The sequence below is a fragment of the Nipponia nippon genome, unplaced genomic scaffold, assembly GCF_047370975.1.
Source record: "Nipponia nippon isolate SJK-2023a ecotype South Korea unplaced genomic scaffold, ASM4737097v1 scaffold_11, whole genome shotgun sequence".
Taxonomy (NCBI): Eukaryota; Metazoa; Chordata; class Aves; order Pelecaniformes; family Threskiornithidae; genus Nipponia; species Nipponia nippon.
The window spans coordinates 26,367,470-26,387,416 of NW_028262302.1; the positions used below are offsets into that span (position 1 = coordinate 26,367,470).

The 19,947-nt window shown below is 42.5% G+C and overlaps 2 protein-coding genes and 1 long non-coding RNA gene across 16 annotated transcripts in view; 1 reads left to right on the forward strand and 2 right to left on the reverse strand.

The window, feature by feature from the left end:
• Positions 1–95: 95 nt before the first annotated feature.
• TIMM9 (translocase of inner mitochondrial membrane 9) lies at positions 96–19,865 on the forward strand. Of its 7 annotated transcripts, none has more exons than XM_087748024.1 (9): positions 115–252; positions 1,039–1,202; positions 1,977–2,097; positions 3,180–3,385; positions 4,679–4,747; positions 5,100–5,195; positions 7,917–8,306; positions 8,833–9,033; positions 9,498–9,644. In XM_087748024.1, the coding sequence occupies exons 5-7, from the start codon at positions 4,709–4,711 to the stop codon at positions 8,049–8,051; spliced, it is 270 nt and encodes an 89-aa protein (XP_087604150.1). In that variant the 5' UTR covers positions 115–252; positions 1,039–1,202; positions 1,977–2,097; positions 3,180–3,385; positions 4,679–4,708; the 3' UTR covers positions 8,052–8,306; positions 8,833–9,033; positions 9,498–9,644. The 7 variants fall into 7 exon arrangements, with proteins under 7 accessions (XP_087604155.1, XP_087604149.1, XP_087604150.1 ...); XM_087748025.1 differs by having other exon boundaries at positions 3,180–3,321; XM_087748026.1 differs by lacking the exon at positions 3,180–3,385.
• Positions 2,549–16,397, reverse strand: LOC148056922 (uncharacterized). Its single transcript, XR_015702400.1, has 5 exons — positions 14,477–16,397; positions 13,919–14,091; positions 12,754–12,899; positions 5,774–5,874; positions 2,549–2,824 (listed from the first exon to the last, which is right to left on the reverse strand). It is a non-coding gene; the product is annotated as an uncharacterized LOC148056922 (long non-coding RNA).
• ARID4A (AT-rich interaction domain 4A) overlaps positions 18,160–19,947 on the reverse strand; it is a 51,385-nt gene continuing 49,597 nt past the window's right edge. For 4 of the 8 annotated variants that reach the window (XM_087748016.1, XM_087748012.1, XM_087748017.1 and 1 more), the window contains one exon: positions 19,418–19,887. In XM_087748016.1, coding sequence (XP_087604142.1) covers positions 19,784–19,887 — 104 coding nt within the window. In that variant the 3' untranslated portion in view covers positions 19,418–19,783. Of the gene's footprint in view, positions 19,888–19,947 lie in introns of all 8 variants that reach the window. The other 4 variants (XM_087748013.1, XM_087748015.1, XM_087748011.1 and 1 more) reach the window with 2 other exon arrangements.

Consider the following 19,947-nt stretch of genomic DNA (forward strand, 5'->3'; position numbering starts at 1 on the left):
CGCCCGCCTGCGCCCTTTCGCGCCTGCGCGTGGTCCGCTCCTCAATAGCGTCCGGAGGGAAACCTGCCCGCGGCCGGTGGGGCGGGCAGCGAGGGGGGCAGATAAGAGCGCTGCGCTGCGGGCGGGGAGCATAAAGCCGCCGGTGAGTCCGCGCTGGCTGATTCACCGCGTGGCGAATCGGCGGGGCCGGCGGCCCTGCTGCGGCCAGGCCTCCCTCGCTTCCCGCGGCGCTCCGGGCTCCTGGCGGTGCGGGTGAGTGCGCGGGCGGCGGCCCCGCTCCTGAGGGACCGGTCCTGCTGCGGGCGGGAGCGGGTCCCCGTGGCCATGCCTCACGGCAGGCCCGGTGGCGGGAGCGGGCTGCAGGCCGGGGCCGGCCCGCCGGGTGCGGCCGTTAGCGGGAGAGGCGCGGTGCTGTGCTGTGCCCGACGGGGAGGCAGGGCGGGGGGGGCGGAGGAGCGCTCACGGGTGAAGGAAAACCCGTCCCTTCTCGGGCATTTTTTCCTGGCGCCGGGGCGCCTTGCCCTCGGCTGGGGCGGCGGGGGGCGCGCCCCGGTGGCTCGGCGGGTGTCTGCCCAGGCAGGGAAGCTCAAGGTGCCCTTGAAGGCAAGAACTGAAGGATGCAGTTAAAGAAAAAAATAAAGTCAAGGTGAAATTGTTTTATCTCCAGCTTAGGCTTTGACCTTACTGGGTCACAAGTATCAGGCAGGCCTAAGCTAACTTAAATAAATAGGAGACCGATTATGGAAAAACATGTGTTTTCTCCCAGGACAGAACCCCTTGCCTGTCTTTGGTCTGTTCAGAGAGGCTCTCGGGGCATCTGGTTTCAGACTTACTATGTCAGCCTGCCTTTGGCATTAGGACACCACTGACCCATTTTTTTTTTAACCATTTTTTTTACTGTTGACCTTTTCTCTTCAGAGCAGGGTCTAGCCCACAGCCATGAGATCATGAATTCCAATAACCTGTGCACTAGGTACATTGTATAGTTCAGCCACCTTCTGACCAGTCCCTTCCTTATCTCCCCATGTGCCTGTGAAGGCTGTGCAGCGTGCAGAGCAAGAAGAAAAGCTTTGTGCAACCACATCTCGAGCACCAGTCTGAAGGAGAGCGGCTGGACCTGCTCCGGGCACCGGGGAGAGCTGGGCTCTGCCATCCCAGTGGGGCCATCGCTGCTGCCTTGCTGGGCTGGTGTGGGATGGAGGGTTGGTTGCCCAGGCACACAGCACCGGGAGTTTGGTGTTAAATTGCCCCTTGCCCTGAATTTTATGTGATCCCCTTGCCCTGAGTTTTATGTGATTAGTTTAGCAGCCTGGTGGTTTCATAGGTAGTTTGATTAGATTCAGTAAAAGAGCTCTTTAAATCAATGAGGGGTTTTTTTAATCTGATGTCAATCAAGTTCTAGCCTAGTAATTCCCAACTATAAAAACCCCAAACTTTCTCTACAAGCTGTGAGTGCTTTATCTTGACACATTTCTTTGACTTGATATTTTTATTCTTCTTCGCCCCTTTTATGCACATGCAGAAACACTTGCGTGGTGTTCTGTGTGTACAGTTGGAAGTGAAGGTTTATTAAAAAATTGCAGCCTTGTACATATAGAGTAGGCTGTACCTACACCTAGTTCAGATTGTTAATCAGGATAACGAGTGTGGTGGATTTATAGTGTCTCTCCACAGACTCCTCCCCCAATAAAAAGTAGCTCCTTGCAAAAAGGTTGAAAAAAACCCCAAAACACTGGGCTTGTTTAGTTTCCATGGGAAAGGATACTGTTGACTCAAGAACAGGTAATAGACAGTAATGTTGATTACATCAGTGGAAAAAAAACTTCCTTGCTGTAGTTTATGGTGCATGTTTCACCTGTAAGAACTCCAGGCTGTTAAATGGAGGCGGGCTTTTAAGCCACCCAGCAGTACAGTAATAACAATCAAAAGCTCTGTTCCAGTTATTAGTTACATTCATGAGCCCTCTGCTTCCGAAGGTCTGTGGATACAGCTGGGGAAGCTGCATGGGAACACAGAACAAGTTCTAGAAGAGTTCTGACATCCATAGTTCTGGCTTCTGTTCCTCCTGCCACGGAAACGGAGAGATGATTGACCCAGGTTAGCTAGGAAACCTTAACCTAATCACTGCTTTCATTTAATAAATGAGCTTTAGCTTTTTAAAAAAAGCTGTCACTCTGTAGTGATTTCATGTTTCCATGGCAATGGGAGTGGCAGCTGCAGCAGAAGGAAATACTAGAAGCATTTTCCAGATTCTAAAACAGGGCTGGGAGCTGGGAAGGATCTTGCATGGAGAATAGGGTTGAGTCACCTAAAGCCTTTATGATCTTTGGAAAGAGGATGGAAAACCCATTATGCATAACGATGAAAAATCAGAACCTCGAGTTATCCTTAACTGCTGATTTTGCTCCGAGAGGCCTATCTTGAAAGAATGTCTCTTCAGAACATCAGAACATATTTGGAAGAGCTCCAGGGCCCTTCAAGAAGGGAGACTTCCCAGCTGTTGCTGCTTTCCTGGTGAACCAGCACATCCAGACCACGTGGCCCTTGTTGCAGAGGTTTATTCAGAGATATCTGTAGTGGGCCCTTCCATTACATTTTTTTATTTGCTTGTTTCACAGGCTGGAGGGAAAGGGGACAAACAACAAGAAAACTTGAAATGATACATTTAACATACTTTAAGAATAAATTAGATGTGCATATTTCTGGGAACATTCAGGTAGTGCATTTTTTGATGTTAAGGCAACTGCCTGTAATTTTTAGCTCCCGAAGAGGTGCAGTAGAGCCATGTAATTTCACCGCCTGCTGTGTTGAAAGTGTAAAATACCTGTAGAGGGACAAGTGCTTCAGACACTTAAAATCAGATAGCGCCATTGTGCTGATTTAAATCAGAGCTATTTCCCAAGTGCAAGTGTAAAAGCTTTGTGGGACTGCAGTTCAGTAAAACTGTAATTTTAAGCTTGCCAAACTAGTCACAGAAGAACAAAAGATCACGTTTGTTATAAACAGGCATAACAAAGCAATACTGAGCGTGAGAAAACAGCACTGACAGTTGAAGCTTTTAGCTTTATGTGCTTGGGAGAGGACAAAAGTCTTTCCTGTTCTCTGTGGTTTTTAACTCCCTGTTTAATAATCTACTTAAACTGACTTTGTAGAATTGTCACTGATTTTTCTTCTAACAGGCTGAGAAATGAGAGAGTGGAGTTGGTCTCCGTTTTCATGAGTTGTTGTCCCAGATGACAGTCATGTCCACCTCTCCTAAAACAAGTTTGAGGTTTACGTTAACCTGAGTAATGCCGTGTTTCTTCTGAGCAACCATATCCTGTAGGTTCTCCTTAAGAGTAACCTGTGTGACCTGTCTATCCACGAGGAATTCTTGGTCGTGGGGGTATGCGTCTTAAATCCAAGAATCGTCTGTGCTTTTTACCTCCCATCCCTGAATTGACTTCCTGCGTAGTGATAAAGTGTAATGTTAAGAGGCAGATGTTCTAATTACTCTGCTACTGGGAGGGGGTGTAGGGAGAGTGCATGCTTGTGAGAGCCCTGTAGTGCTATTTTTAGTTGCTTAGTTTTCTTTCTGTTATAGGAATAATTAGTAATGTCTTTTTGTTCTTGTTCAGAAGGCTTGCTTACCCTTTCCCTTCCCCCTGCTGAGAGACTGGAATAGTTTATGCTTTCTAAAACGTGAATGTCTTGCTCAAAACTTGGCAAAGCATAATTCAAGATTAATTATAAGTAGCCCTTGCTAATGGCCTAAATGAACCTTTTAACAAAGTGATTACACTTCAGTGCTAATTTTTCTTCCACAAGTTGATGTGAATGAAACCGAAGGATCTTGTTCTCGTCAATGTGTAATATTAGCTTGGATTATCATCTGTGATAGGTCTTAGCTAATGTGTAAATTAAGGGAGAAGGAAGGCTAGCTTTCACTATTCTTCTAGGAAATCTGCAGGGATGCTTTCAAGCCTTAACTTGTTTACTGTGTTGGATTAGGAATGTGAGTCTTCCTTGAGGATGCTTGCTTAAATTCTTGGATCCATGGCTGTTTGTTCTTCCCTTTTTCTTTGTTTCACTTCCTTTAAGACCATTCTCATTCTTCTATGTTTTCTTGCATTTAATTCACTATATTCAATGACCAGAACGTTTGCTCTAGTTTAAGTGTTTGGTGAGAACGCAGCTACATAGAAACCAGGCGTCTGCTTCTCTGATGCAAGCTGGCTTATGCTGCATCTATTCAGAGTGGCTACCATTTCATGCTTGCTTTTTTTCCTTACTGTTTTTACAGATGACATCTAAAGTTGCTGAAACTGTAAGGCTAGAAAATGTCATTGCTTGCTTATCCCCCCACTCCTGCCCTAGTTTTAGTTTGTGAATTTGAAAGCATTTATAAATTTACTTTTCTTTTCTTAAGTCACTTTAACTGTTTGAAATGCTTAAAAAGTGTTTAAAGGACAGCAGTTAACAGGTGGATCTGGGAAGGTTTCATACCTGGAATTATCTTGGATGTTCTTTTAACTGAATACATTTCAAATCAATAACTTTCCTTCAAGTGGATGGCTTGAAAGTTTGCCAGCAACGTTGCATTTAAACACGCTCCAAGGATGTATAAAATTCCGTACTGTTGTGATATGTTGCAGTTCATGTGTATGCTTTTTGTGTGAAACGTGACTTTTATCTTCAGAATAGGTGAGTGAATCGTAGGCGGTAGAATATGGCTGGACAAATATCGGAATCTGATCAGATCAAGCAGGTAAGATACCGTAATCATGAGTGATGGCTTTGAAGATCTTGTATTACTTTGTCACGTAGAGTAAAAGGTGTAGGGCATGGAGAAGGACAAAAAGTTAACTTAAAGTTATCATCCAAGTTAAGACTAGTTCTGTAGCAACCAAAATTTAAACATTTGACCACTGACAGACGCAGAATAGTATCTGATTTGAGTGCTAGCAGCATTTGGTGCTGAAATCTTCTGACTGATAGGAATTTTTTCTAGTGATTTGTCCTTTAAATGTTAGCGTCACCAGATGGCCCATGCAGCTGTGTGTAAGAAATTAATGTAGAATTTTTTTAATACTCATTGTCTGTTCAATTTTTATTTATAGTTCAAGGAGTTTCTTGGAACATACAATAAACTTACAGAAAACTGCTTCCTGGATTGCATAAAGGATTTCACTAGCAGAGAGGTTAAACCAGAAGAGGTAGGTAAATGTTTCCTATGCTTTTAATGACCCTTTGGTAGAATTGCTGTGTAGCATTCAAATTTCAGAAGCCACTTAAAGTTTTGATCTTTCAACTAGCTTAAAAGCTAGTGAGCAGTCTTTAGTGGAGTCTAGGTGTCTGGCATGTAGCTTCCAAGTGAGAAAGGAAGTGAGTTAGTGGAAGGGAAATAGCTTGTCTGTAGTTCTGCTTCTCCAGGTTATGCCCAAAGGTGACGAAAAGTACTTCTTTGCACCCTAACAGTCTGTTTACAAAAAGCAAACAAAGCCGAGTGCTTTTGATGTGTTAGATCATCAGCTACAGACAAACTATGGGCTAGAACCTCTTGAGGTTTTGTCACTGTCGTCTTCTCAGTGTGTACACACAGAGGAAGTCTTCCCGATCTCGCTGTATTGGCTGCTTATTGCAATGCTGTGTATTTCATTCTCTGAGCTACTGGCGGAGGTTCTTGTGCCTCAGCTTCTGATGGGTGGTGTCTTTATGGACCTGAAGTTGCCCACCTACAGCCTGCATCTCGTTCTTTGAAGGTAGAATCCTACTGAAATACTTGTTTACTTACCTACATTCCCTGCATTGTAGTGAGTCATAGAAACATAGGCCTCCGAAGCTCTGGCTGTTAAATCCACTTCTCTGCATTGCAGGGAGCTCCATCACAGTCATCTGCAAAAAAGATTAAGCTCTCGATAAGATTAGTTGCATGTTTTTTGCCTCTCCTCTCCTGTTAAGAGGCTGTTTCAGAATCTCAATTTTGTTGGTTAAAAGTCTAATAACCTTTGCTTGGCTCTGCTGGCAGGGGGAAAAAAAAAAAACTTAGTTTTACACTAACAGTTGGTTTTGAGCATTTTCTGCCTCCTTGGAGTTTAGCTCCTCAGTGCAGGCAAAAATCATGTCTCCTTTCTGCTTTTGTTTTGCTGTGCTAAACAAAGCGCTCTCAGCTTCCCAAGGCAGATTCCTTGTTTCCCTGATCTTCTCTGCATCTGCTTTAGTGGAATTTTTATTGACTACAGCAGGTCAGAATTATTCTGGATAAGGTCTTGTTACTGTCTTTTACCAACTCATTTTGAATTGCTTGAACAATACAAGGAGTGTCAGTTAACAGAACTGACAGAAGTGTTAGCGGCACATCTTCCTTACCGTTCTGGGATGGTATTTGATTTCCAGTAGAGGATTATACTTTTCTTCTGCTACCCAAAGTGTTATTAGAATTTAAGAATAACTGTTCGTATAGTCTTTCATTAAAGACCTGGGATCCAAAACCAAAGAATTCTCATTGGAGGGGACTTAAGATTATTTAGATAGAAAAAATGTTCCTAGATTCTGATCTGCTTTTTTTTTTTTGCTTCTGTCATCTGCAAAGGGGTCATGTCCGGCAGTACAGGAGCCATCTGTTAATGATGGAGGCTAGGAAGAAACTTTCTTACAGGAAGTTTTGTCCATAATTATCCATTACGGGGTTTCTTGCAGAGCATCCTGGCTCTTGCCCCTGCTGGAAACAGGACACTGGTCTAGATGGACCACTGGTCTGATCTGGTATGGAAATTCCTATGTTCCCATTGAAAGTTGTAGTTTCTTATTAAATAATTAAGATGAATACCTCTGTGCACCTCCTTTGAGATTCTACATTTGAAAAAACAGCTTCTGACCTCTTTCCCTACACCAAGTCTGCGCTGCAAGTCTAGACTTCCCCCGGCACCGTATTGCAAATACCATGCCCTCTGGGAGAAGTGGCCTGGGGTAGTTCCAGAATTTGTTTCCTGGTCAGGCTTAACTCCTGCTTAACAGGTTTTGCTGTAGCTGATGCCAGGTCAAGGAGAGAGAAGCGTGGGTGATGTGCATAGCTGTATGGGCTTTTTGTCTTGTTCATTTTCAGCCCTTCTGCTTTTCACATCCCTTTATGCTCAGCAGAATCAAAGCAATTTCTGCTTTTCTAGTAATCATGCAAAATGGTCGTCTTTCCATCTAAATTTGTTAACTTTTACAGTGATAGTAAGGTTTAGAATCATGATGCAGAATATCCAATTGGTAAAACTGTTGCTCATAAATAATATCGTAACTCTTTCCCTACACTTAAAGAAAGGGGGGTGAGCGGGGGGAACAAACCTCTAAATCTAAAAAATAATGCCATGGGTGGAATAGGCCCTGGTATTTATTTCCCTGTCCAGCTGACTGATAAGAGTTTCAGAGGGTACTCTGGTTGCTTTTGTGAAGGTTAGCCAAGCAGATACAAGAAGACTGATAGAGCTAATAAGAACAAGGTCAAAAAAAAGGTTAAATGGAGCTAGCCCACAGTAGACCATATCTGGCTGTCAAAAAGAGTATGTGTTTGTAAACAGAATTAAAAAGATACTAATTTAATAGATTTAGTATTTATTGCAAAATAAAATGCTTTATAGACTTCAGTTGCACAAGAGGAGCCCAAGGATGAAATGTTAATATCTCCTAGATGTGAGATGTTTTCCATGAAGACTTTCATATGAGAATGAATATTAAAAGATATTTCAGACGTCCCTCAAAAACTAGACTTCACATTTTCCACTGCACAGAGAGGCTGTGCACAATTAGGCCCTCATCTCGAGGCTTAACACAGAATATGAGATGTAGTCACCTAATCATTTATCCCTGTATATGATTATATGTTGGGTCCTGTTTGGGGAAGTGTTTTTAATTACTGTTTGAAGCCTTCTGTCTCCCTCTTCCTCTAGATGACTTGCTCAGACCACTGCCTACAGAAGTATTTAAAAATGACACAAAGGATCTCCATGAGATTTCAGGAGTACCATATTCAGCAGAACGAAGCTCTGGCAGCTAAAGCAGGACTGCTTGGCCAGCCTCGTTAGACAAGAGCACTCTGTTCAGACTTTACAAGCAGTACCAGTGTTCACTGAGCGAGAACACATGTTGGATTTTCTACTGTCAGGATGTACGTCCAGCAACTCTGAAGAGAGTTCTAGATGCTGTTCAGACAGTGGAAACCATGAAGGGTTAAACAAGAAGTTAGTCATGGTGGACTGGCAATGGAGTCTGTTTCTAAAGCCCTTTTCACTTTACAATGGAGTAATATTGATACAAACTTTTCCAGGGGCCACAGACTGGTATGTTTAAATTTCAAGGGGGGTGGGAGGGTTATACTTCCTTTCTGCTAGGACTGGTTCAGGTGAAAAAAAGTGTAATATGGGAAATACACACTTTTTTATTTAATTTGAGTAAAATAAATGGGAACTGTACACTTGTATGTTCTTTCCAAAGATACCTTTTTAGGACACTGCTTGAGAGCAGTGTTTTGTTTGCTGTGGTCTCGTTCCTCCTCAGCTACTACGGAGTTCTGTTCATTCACTGCTGCTTGAAGTTGCTGATAGGTCACAGAATTAGTGACTGTGTTTCAGCAGCTGGGGATTTGTGAATGTGTTATTTCTCTGAATTTGAGAAGAACTTCTGTTGAGCCACCTCACAGAGCCTCATGATCATCCTGACTCTCCTCGAGTGCTGGATGGTGATGATTAGAGCATCAAGCCAAGGGTGGTTATAAATGGCAGAGAACTGCTGTAACTAATGAGCTTGGGTAGGCAGGTGTGCTCTGCCAGGTTATCCCCAGGTTATGTTTGCCTCATGCTTCACCAGGTCATTTACAAGGGACAGGAGTGTGTCTGCAGCAACACCTGTGCCCAAGGCAACTTCTGTGTGCTCCTCATTTCCCTCGGGGAACCCCAGGGATCCTCCACACCCAGCTTCCTTGTCTGATGCAAGCACGATGCACTCCAAGCACCGAGCTTGCTGGCAGTTTTCTCCTTTAATTGTGTGAATGCCAACAGAAAGTACAAGGTATGCACACAACGATGTCTTTTTTTTTGCTGCCAGATGAGTACAGAGAGAAGTTTGTGGAAGATAGCTATTGTGATGTTGTGGTTTTGGTTTAGAAAAACCACCCGTCCTTTGAAAGGATCTTGATAGCTGAAATCCTGCAGTCAGATTGTTAGTGCAGTAGAATGATAGCAAACAGGTACATCTTTAGTTCTAACTACTAAAATACAGGAACAACAGGAACGGAACATCAGGATTACCATATCGATTTTGAGATTTCAAGCGATCAAGACTGAAACAAAGCTATTTCACGTCAGCTGCCAGGTTCTGTTGTTGGGTAGAAAGGCAACAATAAGGAACAGAAATGGCAGGAAACCTGCCCACCTGCTTTTTTTGTTGTTACCTTTTTATTTCCAGCAGCAGTTTGAAAAGAATGATTTCCTGCCTGTTTTTTTTTTTTTTTTCTTTACTACTCAAACTCTCAGCTATCCAGGCTGTGGGTTACTAGGCCCTGACTGCAGCACAGTACACCTGCCACTTGCACTGGATGCTGCTCTGCTTGCTGCTGTGTAAAGCTGCCCCAGGTCTCCACAGAAATCTCTTCATGTGCCTTTCAAAGGTGGAAGAAACAAGTACGTTCTTACGGTCTCATTTACATGTGTTTTGTACTAGCAGTATCACAGCTCTTTCCTGCGTAGCCCATGCCTTGTTGCCTTGGAGATGGCTAAGAGCCAACTCTAAAATAGTAAAGGCTAAAAAAGTGCCCAAATAAGGCAGCAAGTCTCCAATGGCCTGTTTTTTCAAAGGAATAACAGGCTAATAATGTCTAGATTGTATGTTACAATTAGGCCACAAATGTTATGGCCAATTAGAAATAATATAACCATAGTAAAGATTTAATGCTTTCTTTAAAGCAGTCTTTTTGTTAGAACATCTGAAAGTAATGCATGATTGAAATGATCCCATTTTCCATTTTATCTTAGTGTGCAAAGAGAACAGTTGCTCAGGAAAGGGACTGAAGGGTTTAAGTGATGGGACTGGAGGATGTTCATGTCTTCTGGGCAAAGCTCTGTGGAGGGAGGTTAAAAAAAAACAAACAAACAAAAAAACCCCACCAAACAAAACAGAACACTCTTTTCCCTCATGTGTCACTGTTTGGGGATTTGGGGGTAGGAAGATATTTAAATATTTGTTAAGATGGATTTACTGTACAAAAGGTTAAGCAAGTGTTAGAGGGACTTAGTTAATGAATTACTCACTTTCAGGTTCCCCAGTTTCCTTTTACTCCAGCTTTAAAGCTGCCTTAACCCACTGTTATCCAGAGAAAACACATTCTTAAAATCTAATTAGATGTCACATCCCCCTGTCTCTCTCTGTGCTCACTAAACAAACAGGTGCAATGAAAAGTGTCACTGGAAGTAAGAGCAGTGGTTTGATGGCTGCTACCCTGAAATGAAGCTGGCCAGACAAAAACTTTGGACTTCCACAGGAACAATATGCTTATAGCAAATGTAGTTTGTTAATGGATGTGCCTGTTAATTGTGACTATTTCAAAGCTAACTAGAGTGGATAATAAGTTGCACAAAGGTGCAGATAAGGACGGAATCACTGGCTTGCTCTTATGGATAACTGGCTTTGTCCAATCCAGGTGACTGACTGAAGAAAGACGATACAAATATATTTTAGCTTGGAAATAAAGTGCATCCATGTAGCTGAAGCATCCAGGTGGTGTAAAAAGCAACAGTGAAAACTTCCTGTAAAGGCTAACGTGCTTTGCTGAGCTCTGACTTCCCTTTGCTTCCGTGATGAGTTAGCATGCCCTGATGGCTGGCTCAAATCATGTTATTCAGAAAATACCGCCCCGTAAGATGTTGTTACGAGGACCTGTGGGTTGAGAATGATTCATGACACAAAGTGTTTCAGTGCCTCTCACATGTTTTAGCAGCATGTATTGTCAAAAGTGTTGCCGCTGATCTTTCCTCCTTGGAGCAAGATCACTCAGCACCCAATTCTCAAAAATATTTAACTGCAAGTGCAAGAATCAGTATTTCTACAGTGCCTGGATGGATGTCCACTGTGAAGGCGGGGAATGTCTACAAAGGCAGAGTACTCTAACCTCCATGACATAGCTTAATCTGGGGTGTTCTCCATCCCTCCTCTGTTCACAGCTTCAAGTTTGCATGGCATAATGAAATGCACAGCCAAAATCAGAAGAAAAATTAATCATAGAATTGTTAAGGTTGCAAAAGACCCTTAAGATCATCGAGTCCAACCGTTAACCCAGCACTGCCAAGCCCACCACTAAACCATGTCCCTAAGCACCACATCTCCCCAGCTTTTAAATACCTCCACGGATGGGGACTAAGCCACTTCCCTGGACAGCCTGTGCCAGGGCCTGACAGCCCTTTCGGTGAAGAAGTTTTTCCTAATATCCAACCTAAACTTCTCCTGGTGCGACTTGAGGCTGTTTCCTCTCGCCCTATCACTTGTTACTTGGGAGAGAGACTGACCCCCACCTCGCTACAACCTCCGGTCAGGTAGTTTCAGTAGAGAGCGATAAGGTCTCCCCTCAGCCTCCTCTTCTCCAGGCTGAACACCCCCAGCTCCTTCAGCCGCTCCTCCTAAGACTTGTGCTTCAGACCCTTCACCAACTTCGTTGCCCTTCTCTGGACACGCTCCAGCACCTCGATGTCCTTCTTGTAGTGAGGGGCCCAAACCTGAACACAGTACTCGAGGTGCGGCCTCACCAGTGCCCAGTACAGGGGGACAATCACTGCCCTGGTCCTGCTGGCCACACTATTCCTGATACAGCTGAAGGAGATGAGAATACAGCTTACTTTCTGGATCCTAACTGAAAGGCCAACGGTATTTAAGATAAGGTGTGCGGAGAGTAGGTGAATCACCTTGATGAGGCATATTAGGTTAGGTGCAGGAACAGAATCAATTCTGAGGGAAGGAGGAGCAAAGGGTGAAAAATTGAGTGCTGCTGTGAGGAAGGAGTACTGAGAAAGCTGTGAAAAAAGTGAGCCAGAGTGGAGGTGGGAGGGGAGAGAAGGCAACAGCAGCGCAGCCTGCCAAAAGCTGGCTTGATGAGATGGGGCCAGTGAGCAGATGCTCGTTTGGAGGTGAAGTTCATTGCAGCAGAGACAGGAACACGGATCCTTCCTGCTGAAATGAGTGTCTGAACCAAAAGGCTAGAAAAGCATGCAATTACTGGTCAGCCCACAGAAAACAACAATTTCAACAGGAAAAGTCAAATGAGAGCCTTGCTCCAGACTGCCCTGTACTCCAGTGGTACTGGCACAGTGATCGGATCAATCATCTGGAAGATTATAATCGAGGTTCCTTGAATTCTCTCAAGGATAGGAACAAAGTCCTAAGCATTCTTCTGTACTCTTAAATACCTAACTCTCAGAACTGGAGTTTAAGCAACAGCTTTTTTTTCTTTTTTTTTTTTTTTTTTCCCCCTCCAGCATTTTCTGTTAGCTAGGTTAGGAAGTCAGCACACAACATTTGAGGAATCTAGTTCAAATCTGGGGAAGTCCGTTAAGCTCAGCTCCAACATTTCTTGGACTAGTCTGGCTCAAACTCTAAAACCTGTAAAAGCAATTGGAGCTTGCGACACCTAAACTTGCATCATGCTTGCACCTTGAGTTTCAAGAAGACAACATTAAAAGAACTCTAAATAAAGTTACAATTCTGCTAAATATTAGAATTTTTTAAAATTATGATTTACTTTACCTTCATGCTCCTTAGAATTTTGGTGTTAGGTTCTTTCTGTAAACACAACAGGGAACATTCACCATTCCAGCTTTAGTAGTTCAGGACTGTAAAATGATGGTCAAGTCTCTTTTCTGAGGATTTCTCACATACAGAAAGAGATGTAACTGAAAGACATATGAAAGACCCTAAATCTCTCTTTTTTTAAAAAAAAAAGTCTACACTTACTTATACAATGCTTGAACAGACCATGGCTGGTTAAAATTTTTTATTCTATAACTCACTCTAATCTAAGGGAAAGTGAGAGGACTGCTGAGGGAGCTGGGCTTGCTGTGTAAATATTTAAGGTAGTATACTTGACATATCACTATTTGTTTATGTAATGCAAAGGGGAGCTTATCTAAATTTCCAATAGTCAAAGCAGAAATCCAGTTGGTGGCTATTTCTGTATTTCACAGATCCTGCCCTTACTAGGATATGGAATTAGGGACCCTCTTCCCCCTCTTTCTGCCCAAGCACACGTTGAATTTCTGTGCGTGCTGCTGCCCCGGGGACCCGCCAGAACTCCGTTTTGAGTCATGGCTGAGAGGTGAGGGTTTCAAGCCTCTGCAGCAAGGCACATTCGGTAGGAAAGGGGTGTTGACCGCCTCTCCTGCCCTCTTTTTTCTGCGGGGCCTGCTTAGATCTCTGGGAGAAAGTGCCTCTGCCCCACGGAGGACATGGATCCCCTGGGGATGGCAGCAGGGCCTGAGAAGAGACTGTGGGACTTCAGTCCTGCCACCTCCTCGCCCAGGGCTTACCGGCTCTTCCAGCCCTTCGTGGGGATCCCGTCCATCGGTCACCCCGCGGAGGGCCCCTTCTCCTCAGTGAGCAGTGCGGCAGCCGCTGAAGCGGGAGGTCGCAGCCCGCCAGCTACGGGAGGGCCCAGCGCGATGGCGGCAGCTTCTCCCGCCTGCCTCAGGGCAGTCACCGCCTCTGAGCTTCCCCCTGCTCGGTTTCGGGGTGTGGGCGCAGGCCCTTGAAATGCCGCCCGAGCAGGGGCCGCGGTGGCGGAGAGGCCGAGGGACGGGCTGGGGCCGTGCGGGCAGCGGGTGCCCCCTCGGTAACCCGCCCCTCACACGTGGGGACCCGTGGTGCCAACCTGAGGGAGGGTGTGAGGAAAGAAGAAAACCCACAGGTTTCTTACAGGTTTTTATTGCCTTCAGAACACGTTGGATGTCTCAAAGAGCGAAGCGAAGTGCTGCGGCAGGTGACAAAGGTGACAGGGTGCGGCCATGGCGGGAGAGGTGCTGCTTGGCTGTGGGGGCCGGCGGTGGGAAGGCAGCAGACCTGGAGCCACTGCCATGACAGGGCCATAAACTGAAATGAAAACGGAAAAAAAATGAAGAGTGTAGAAAACATCAATTTTAAGAGACCCGACCTAACGCGGACTTGACTATAAAAAGCAGCTCTCCATGGAGAAGCTGCTGGGCTGGCACACGGTGGTCACTGGCGGGGTGGGAAGCAGAGCGTAAGCAGAAGGAATCAAGGGTTTGGGTTTTTTTCTTCTTTTTTTGTTTTTTTCTTTTTAAGTAGCTTTAAACCTTACCCATTCCTGAGGGAAGTAATTGCAGGAAATGAACGAGCATCAAGAGATACCGTTTTAAGCTGTGCATACACGTAAACAAGTGGTTTATTAAAAAGAAAAAAAAAAAACACCCTTGTGCAATATAACAAAGTATTTCATACAAATTCCACATCTTACCCCTCCTTACGTAACGGGCGTAGCTGGCAGGATCGTGGCAAATTAGGTCAAGCTGTACCCAGATGAGGGATTAGACGAGGAGTAGTTTAGAAATAGCTGAAGACACTGACAGGGCTGGAGTGGAAACGTCGTCGGGTTACTCTGAAGAGCAGCGAAAGAGAAAGAAATCGCCGATAACGCAGAACCGTGTCCCTCGCCACCAAGGCTGGAGGGAGAGTTAAGCAAACCTGCTACCGTAAACAACCTGCAGGCTTTCACAGCTGTAAGGGAGCGCTAGTGCTGATTTTCTTGGCTGGCAAGGAATGAAACAGAGAGAAAGTAAGCGTTGCAATGCTTCCATGTTTTTTTCATAGTAAGTGAGATGTGCTGGTGAATTAAAGCCAAGTGTCATAAACCGAAGGCACACTTTTTTACCTTTGAAAACTATTGGTATAGGATAAGCAACAGCGTAACGGTGCTGACTAATATAAATAGGAGGTAGTTGCAGACCTGAAGCAGAACCACCCAGCACAGCCCTGCTCTGCAACAGAAAGCAGGATTTCTCTGAAAATGGGAAGAAGCAGGAATAGCAACATAAATAGGGCTGAGATAATTCAGAGCAAAGAGGAAGCCAGGAGTCCTATTCTTAGAAAGGGTGAGAAACAGTCTGCTTGCACAATTCAGATTGCCTTATCTTTTCAGTTTTCTTTAAATGATAATGCAGTGAGTATTTGTCATTGGGCTGTGACTAATCACAAAATCCACCGCTCAGCTGCATTAAAACAAGCACATACTCAGACCAATAACACTGTAACACGAAAAATTGAATTTACGTATTCCTCCAAAGCAATGGATGAGACTAATAAATGCCTGTGGAATTTGGGGAACTCACAGATTTCCGAAACAAAAAAAAACCCCAATAAATACCAGCTACTTAGTGGTGACTAATAAAGGTGAATAATTTTAGACTCTCCCAGAGACCTCTTTAAAAAATCATCCTATTTAGTGGAAGATAATATTGTAGAATGACAGATTTTCTCAAAATTTGAGGGCAGTAGCTTGATAAATAGTGTGAGCTAATTATAAAATGTTTTTCCTAAACCCTGGAATTACAGTGAGTCAGTCTCTGGCAACATCCCCATTGGTTCCACTGCTTTATTGTGTTCTTTACATCTCCAGAGGTAGTCTTTATCCTGCACATTGTAGCAAATAATAAAATCCCAAGTACAGAGAAGTAAAAATAACCGAGATTTTACTGCACAGTATCTGCAAAACGCAAGGGCACAGCGAAAACAGCTCGACATGCTTTTGTTAACGCATTCATCTTTCCTTTCAGCTTATAAATCTGTCTTCCGGCTCATCTGTCAGATTTGTTTCAAGCGATCAAACCAAACATGCTCTTTTCTTAAAAAGAAAACAACAGCATTTCTTAGACTTACTGCTGTAAAAGAATTCCAGGAAATGCTGCCCAGAAAACCCATTTGGCTGCCTCAGCTATCCAAGAATATTTTTAATGGGGAAAAGAAGAACATTTTATAAGAATATTCTTTTTTTAATGTGAAATTCCATCTGTTTGACAAACCTATCTGGAGGAAGGCGGCTCTCTCAGGAGTGGATAGTCTGACTGAGACACGGGAGTCAACAATCCTAAGATTCAGATTCTCTTTCCAGCTCCCCATCAAAGCCATCGTGGGTAATTTTGGTAGCCACTACTATGTGGCTCCCTACACGTAAAATAAGAATATGTATCCATTTTAAAAACTTCTGCCTTGATTATCCCTTAATCTGCACCTTTAAAAAAATAAGATTCAAGTGGAACTTGTGCAAAATACCACAAAGAGTGAAGAAGTGATTTAATCACTTTTTCTCTTCTACCGCTGACCTTCAAATTAAAGGTCTTTGCTGCTCCCTGTGAAGGTCAGATACATTATGCTTCATGAAGGTAACGCACTTTTATTTGCCCTTGTTATGCTTCTCTTTCACTGCTAATTACTACTGTAAATCTGTTTAACCTCTGTTGAAATAATGGCTTATTATTGTTCCGACATCTTTGCTTCTCCTGCCTGATCTGTTCAAACCAATTAAGCAAGAGAAGGTTTCTCAAACACAAGCAGTCCGATGGAGGAGCCAGGAACAAGTGGAGATTTAACTGGGTGTTCCCAAACTTACATGAGAGAGAAAATAAAAACTTATCAGTATACATGTAGCTGGTATACTCGAGGGAAAGAAAATAAAAACTAAAACAAGTAGGGGAATGAATCTTTTCTTACCTTATGTCCTTGCATGCAAACGTTTCAAGTTTTTTATAACTTTCAGATATACGTTAATACAAAAATAATAAATCTGACAGTTCTTTTTATCAGGTGCAGGAGGTGGGGGGAGAGTCTGAATTCTCTTACAGCCCTGTTCTTTTTAACAGTTCTAACAGTGCTTGATCCCGTCACCTTTTTAACCTCCTAACTAAGTTTGAAATAACATATATCATTTTGAGAAAAACTGTAAAAGATTAGAAAGCAGGAGAACAGCGCGAAGCCTGCCAAGAGTGTGGTTTATTTTTGATTGCTCTTGCAAACGTGATACCTAATCTCTTATTTAAAAAAAAAAAAAGTCCCAATTCAGTATAATAGTAATTACTGTGTCCTGAACAGCATAGACTTTCATTGGAAGACACTGTGGAATTTATTTTATGTCAACAAAGCAGAAATAAGGGGATTATAGTAAAGTTACAAATAAGACCTGTTAGGGTTTCCTGTTGATTTTACCTCTAAGTACAGGACAGTCGCATATTATATAATTAATCTTCTTTTCCCTATGGTGTTTTTAAATGTCATAAGAAACTAATTTAAACATCTACTGAATAATCTGGCTAACTGATACGCTTCTTGGCAGAAAGATAAACCTAGGAAATCAGTAACATGCTAGAGGCTTTGCCAGTGGCTTGGCAGAAAGTCATCCACCTTTTCTTGCAGGGTTGGTTTTCTGCCAGAATAGTAACATTAGTTGTTATTGGCGGTGTGTGGGGGGGTGTCTGTCTGTCTGTCTGTCGAGTACTAGTGTGAGGTAAGTGGGCGGAAAGAGGACGTAAGGAAGCGAGTTCTCTGTCAAGGAGCGACCACCTGTTAGAATGGGTTTCCATGTTTCATGGAACCATACCTTCAGTCTTCCATGCACTATTTTAACCATGCCTAAGCGACAGGGAGAAACAGTCGGTGTACACACTGTGAACATCTGTCCTGACGTACAGACGGTTCAGAGCTCACCCATCGTCTGCGCGTGTTGAGTGTGTGCATATGCCTGTTTAAGATCTCACACGGTTTGTAGACAGAGGTTAGGTATCTGCGTAAGATACAATTAATCCTATTATTTCACTGAATTTGACATTTACTTCTGCAAATATTAAACAGGGAAGGTAATCTGAGAAAATGTGACCATGTTATTTCCTTTTAAATGAGTATTGCTTTTTATTCATAGCTATTGTAAGATTAACAGTAAAAGTTAGCTCTGAAAAAAGTCTTTACAACAATTTATGGAGATTAATTTTCCTATTTAGGTAAGTCCAGACATTTACAAGAACAAGTCACTTAAATAAAAATAGAATATAAAGCCTATGTTTAAAACATGGCCTTTATTAATGCTGTCTAGTGAGCTCCATATTTATCTTACATTGAAATAGTTCTGCTTTGCTTAAGAAAAGACAGAAAAAGTGCATTTACAAGAGTACTTTTTCTTTAATTTTCTGCGAAAATGGAAGGAATTGGAATCACAAGTTGACAAATGTTGTAAAATGAAATTTCAAGAAACATCAATTTTAGTAATGCTACGCCATCACTAGTGTTTCGTTCTGACTTTCTGCCGTGTGAACCAGAATATCCTGATATACAGTCTAGAGCATCTATGTTATTACTCTACAGCATATTAAACACAGAAAAAGGGGTTAAGAACCCCTTTCAATGTACAAACATGAATAAAAAAATTGATAAAAAAATCACTTTTATACATAATGTATATGCAAACTGTTTTAAATACATGGTTTTGGAATAGTTATTTACAAACTGTATCTGTCTGTGGGACAATCCACAGACAAAGCATACACAGTTGCTTTACTTTATTGTTGCATCTCAACTTTGGGAGATATAAATTCATTCGGCAGTATAGCAAACATAAGAACTTGTGGCAAAGTATCTTAAGGGCAACCCAATAAATTTTGTTCCTCAAAACAATGTAAGTACTAGGACTGCCAAAGTTTCCAAATAAAGTCATAGTTGAATCCAGATGCCCGCTTACAGATCTATGTGGTGGAGGATATGTAGACAGACCCATCTGAAATACAGGCATGGCTACTGGATAAAACCTCCTTAAGAGCCATAACTGGTAAGTATGTTTTATCGAAAGAGTGAACTAACCTAGAATTTTTTTTCCAATTTTATTAATATTTTAAAAAATACATAAAAATACAACATCCAATGTCTGAATAAATATATTTAACAAGTTGCAAGATACCTTATTTTACACAAAAATTTCAGCTTTAGAAATCTTGTTAAATAACTTCATTGTTGTTATATATTTCATTTTTCGTCTTTTTGTAACAAAATAAAAACTCTGAAATTACATAGAAAAAAGACAAAATATTTTTGTCAAGGGATAAGATAGTCCACTGAAAACCTATTCACAATTCCACTGTAAACATTAATAAACATTAAAATATTTGCATAATTGTGTGCTCAAAAATCCTATAAAAAGTGGAAGACTTATTACAACTGTAGTTTTCAGTCAACTACACTTCCTTTCACAATTTATTTTGTCCCATTTACACCTTTAAAACTGGGCACATTGCTGAACATATACTTTGGCAGTTCTGTATAGCAAGTGCTTCCACAACGAGGAACTACTCACCAAGAGTGAACGTACAGCTCGGTGAAAGTGCAGCAGTTACTCAATTCTTTTTGATAATACTCTGATGTCTGCTTGGTGCACTTGCTTTTCTAAGATCTCCCTAGAACACCTGAATGCTTCATTGGACATAACTTTTCAAATTTGATAAGTGCCCTTTCTCTGCATTAACAAAAAAAAAAAAGAAAAACAAAAACAAACACAATGACAAGCATGTCACATTGTGCCTACAAACCTTCAGTTACCAATGAGCTTAATTTCTCTGAACAGTAAATTAAACAGAAGAAGAGGGTAGGAGGGGAGAACAGGTACAGTCCAGCAGTGGAAGTGTGTACAGAATATACTTGGCAATGTCAAACCAGTTGAGTGCTTTCTGTGGTTGAATTTCAGGATTTATGTCCATGGGAGCAAGTTGCTGGCAAGGCAGAGAAATGTGTATCACCTGCATTCTACAGCAAGCACGTTTTGTGGAGGAGAAGATGATGATGGACTCATTCCAGTGTCTGATGAAGCAGATGACATGGATGCTCCTGTATGTGACACTGAACATAGAGAACAACAGATCAGCATCGGATTATCAAAGTACGCGTCAGAATGAAGGT

What these genes read in the sequence shown, in the direction of transcription:
- TIMM9 (XM_087748023.1), top strand. Translation starts at nt 4,709, where the DNA reads ATGGCTGGACAAATATCGGAATCTGATCAGATCAAGCAG. An exon ending in AATCTGATCAGATCAAGCAG is followed by an intron (nt 4,748 to 5,099) that starts GTAAGATACCGT and finishes TTTTATTTATAG; the next exon opens with TTCAAGGAGTTTCTTGGAAC. An exon ending in GAGAGGTTAAACCAGAAGAG is followed by an intron (nt 5,196 to 7,916) that starts GTAGGTAAATGT and finishes CTCTTCCTCTAG; the next exon opens with ATGACTTGCTCAGACCACTG.